Source organism: Gavialis gangeticus, unplaced genomic scaffold, assembly GCF_001723915.1.
Source record: "Gavialis gangeticus isolate Ggan-Ray unplaced genomic scaffold, GavGan_comp1, whole genome shotgun sequence".
In the NCBI taxonomy this organism is placed as follows: domain Eukaryota; kingdom Metazoa; phylum Chordata; order Crocodylia; family Gavialidae; genus Gavialis; species Gavialis gangeticus.
The window spans coordinates 19521674-19525100 of NW_017729014.1; the positions used below are offsets into that span (position 1 = coordinate 19521674).

At 42.6% G+C, this 3427-nt stretch overlaps 1 protein-coding gene and 1 long non-coding RNA gene across 2 annotated transcripts in view; one reads left to right on the top strand and one right to left on the bottom strand.

Annotated features, from left to right (window-relative positions):
• The window catches only part of LOC109293814, a 5882-nt gene extending 5146 nt beyond the window's left edge, over positions 1–736 (top strand). The window contains exon 2 of the long non-coding RNA XR_002096408.1: positions 169–736. This is a non-coding gene — a long non-coding RNA (uncharacterized LOC109293814). The remainder of the gene's footprint in view (positions 1–168) is intronic.
• Positions 1–3427, bottom strand: part of MRTO4 (MRT4 homolog, ribosome maturation factor) — a 17207-nt gene that overhangs the window by 6291 nt on the left and 7489 nt on the right. The window contains exons 4-7 of the mRNA XM_019511919.1: positions 3165–3246; positions 1868–1935; positions 906–1057; positions 31–107 (exon numbers count right to left, since the gene is read on the bottom strand). Coding sequence (XP_019367464.1) covers positions 31–107; positions 906–1057; positions 1868–1935; positions 3165–3246 — 379 coding nt within the window. The remainder of the gene's footprint in view (positions 1–30; positions 108–905; positions 1058–1867; positions 1936–3164; positions 3247–3427) is intronic.

A 3427-nucleotide genomic window follows, 5' to 3' on the forward strand; every position in this document is an offset into this window, starting at 1 on the left:
GTGCAGATGTTCTGGAAGTACGTTACTCACCAACACACGAGCCTGTTCAGGAGTCAGGACATCCCCCTCCTTACAGATTTCATAATCTGAAAGCAGTGTCACCACTCCTGCAAGAACACGGAAAAAGGCAGGTGGGATGAATGGCACTTGAGGCAGAGGACCATTGAGGTCACTTGAAACTTCCTATCTGGGACTTTTGCTACCAACTTTGTAATGAAGCTAGTTGGACTCCATTCCATCCAGCAGGGTTTCAGTGATGGTTCTTACTTAAGTTTACCATTTATTCTGATTTTTCCCTCTGTCCTTCAAAACTGGTTGATTTTGATCTAGGCTTACTTATTTGAACTCTTAACAATACATACAGATTCATTCTTGAAACCAGTCTGTCACAGCCAAAGGTGAACCCTGTGATTGATCTACTGTTATGTAGTCAGAAAATATCAGATATGAAACAAGTGTTGAAGTCTTGTTCGTGGCTCTCTCATTTTCATGCAAATATCAGTTCAGCCTGTTTCTACCAAAGGAATTTGGAGGAGGGAAATCAACAAACTACTCCACGTGTTATTTTTTGCAAAGACATAGCATGACACAAATGTTATCTTCCAGTTGAGAAATCCTTGTTATTTGTAGGTCAGGTCAGGTTGTCACCAGCTAACTGGCTTGAAAAAGAAAAACACCTTGCAAATGGAGCCTTTGTCAGGTGCCTGGGCTCACGCATGCCAGAATGTTACGATATGGAAAAAAACAAATATGAAATTAAAGGGGACTTATATCAGATGTTCCCCACTGAACATCTGTTTCTGTTATTTAGTTCTCCTTGTGAGACCCCATGTGTATTATAAGACACTAACAGAAATGCTACCAAGGTTTAAAAGAAAATTCAGTAAGGCTCCTGCCCCAAATACCTTTCTTCAAAGCAGTTGGCAGTCCCAGCTGTCGTAACTGAGGCTCCATGGAGTGGGGAAACTGCTCCAGGGGCCCCATGTCCAGACTTACTGTGTATGGTGCTTTGTTACCTGCACGGGCAAAGTCCATCTCTTTGAACTCTGAGAACCATCTAGGAGAGAAGACCAGGGAGCAAGAGCATTAGCTATCTGTGAAGTCACCACTCACTAAAGTCTCATCTGGGAAGAATCAGTCTGGACTAGTACCTCCCCTACCCCCAAAAAGCAAAGTCGCAGCAAAAACAGCACCTCATTATGGTTTTCTACTGATGTTCACCACTATGGCACCACATGTCTTCCATGTAAGAGAACAAATTGCTTTAAGAATAACTACTTGAGCCTCTGGCTCTTTGTTAGCTAATAGAAGGCTCTGAGAGCACAGCCTTCTATTTTTTGGGGAGTAAGTAATGGAGGGAGAGAAGGGGGGGTGGTAACTGAGTTTGCTGATATTCCTTCTGTTTTTGATGGAAAAAATAGCTTTCTAGGGAGCAAATTTGCAAGGTTTCCTAAAGCATCATTAAAGAAACTCATCCCTTCGCAGCTGAGTTCACAATAATTCCCTAACAGATTCCTCTGTATAGTCTGGCTGGGGTGAATGACAGGCCAGATTATCAAAAGATGTTATGCTGCTTCCATGCTGTCTCCTCTGCAGCCAGACAACACCTGAAGACAGTTTGTACCTCTCTGTGTTATCAGAGGTGGGACTCTGGTGCCTTGCTGCTGTTTGAAAATGTCCTGAAGGCTAAGAATGAGATCAACACCAGGATAAACTAGAGATCTGCTGCCCAACAATAGCTTTCATTTCATGGAGAGGGAAGAGATTCTTGGTCTGCACTTTAATTCTGTCAAGTTGCTTTATTAACAGTCACAGTAAAATGAAGACCCTCTGTCATTAGGCTCAGTCTGCCCCTAGTAAGACTTACTCATTCACTTCATTTGTGGTACGATTGGTAAAGAGGAGACCAACTTCACCTCGCAGATGTTTGCTTATCTGGAAAATGAGAGGCAAATGAAACACAGCAGTATATTTATGAGCAGTGCCAAAGACCCTTCAAAACAAAATATATCCAGGCTGTGGTGGAACTTGAAGAAGCCTGGATAAATCACAGGGCCCTATCCTCCCATATGCAGATAGCAACTAAACAAACCTAAAGTTTCTTGCATTCCTTCGCAGGGTGATTAATGGTGGGAAGCAGGTTAAATTAAGGATACAATTGCATGAATTTTCCTAACAGGAAACTTCTCTCCTGGTTGAGGAAAGCCACGGTTTAGCAGAACATACCCACACTAGGCTGTGAAGGATGATTGTTGAGTCATGAGAGGAGAGAAAGGGTTGTGAATCATTGGGTTGGGGGACTAGATGGAAATCAAGCTCCCCAGGAGGTCGATAAGGAAAAGCATGAGAACCTGAGTTTGGGAAGTCACTAAGATCTACTCTCATGTTGGGGCTCTTAGCATCCAGGTTTAGTTTTTCAAACTGCAGAACTCCATGGGGTTGAGACACCACATTTTTTAAAGCTTGAATGCTGGGAAGATTCCCACAACCGGTTCCAGTCCTGGTTCAGCAACAGAACTAACAGAATTGAAAGCCTGTCTATCATAGGGGGGCCTCTGTAGTTCCCACTGGACAGTCTTCCTATTTTTGCTGCAAAAGGATTACACAGGATAGAGTTGCTACAGTACTATTAAGGAATGTCTCCCAACTGAATATCCTGTGAGCACCCTATTCAGTGTTCTGGGGATGGAAAAGGGAAGTCCTGTTTCATCTTCATGCACTTGTCCTTATGTGCACTGAAGCATAAATCCTTCACTGCGCTCAAATTGATGTATAGCGAGTGAAGCTATACTAGGTGGCAGCTAGTATCAGAGGTTGCCCAGACTGGAAATGGGGCCACATCATCCAAAAGTTTCCAGGTCAAAGTTCACTCACCTGAAGATGCAACAAATTAGTGAAAGGCTGACTTTGTAGTATTATTCTTCTGGTAGCACGTAGGTGTCCCAGTAACAGACCCACTTCCCTAGGTGCTGAACAAACATGGAACAGACAGTCCCTGCCCTAAAGATCTTCCCATCTAATTATTAACCCTATTTATGGCAGATGGAAAAATACTGATCCAGTCTGGTTGTTTACAGCAGTTCTAGTTTCCCTCATAGAGGTTTACACAAAGCAGAGATTACTTCCGAAACACAAGTGCAAAAACTCCAGGAGTCAGAACCTACCTTGTGCAAGTTCTCCTTGTACTCATCGGCTGGACCTCGGCCCAGGGCCACCATCATGACCTTATTTTTTCCAAAAAATATCCTTTAAAAAAAAAAAAAGTAAACTAAACTGCAAGACTCCATGGTCTCAGTACACCAGAGATAATTAATCATGGACCAAGGTAAGTATTCTTTATTGCAACTGTTTTCCTTTCTGATATTACTAAATGAACAGGGAGTATTGAGACTTTTCCTATTGTAACAAATTTCAAGAAAACAAGATA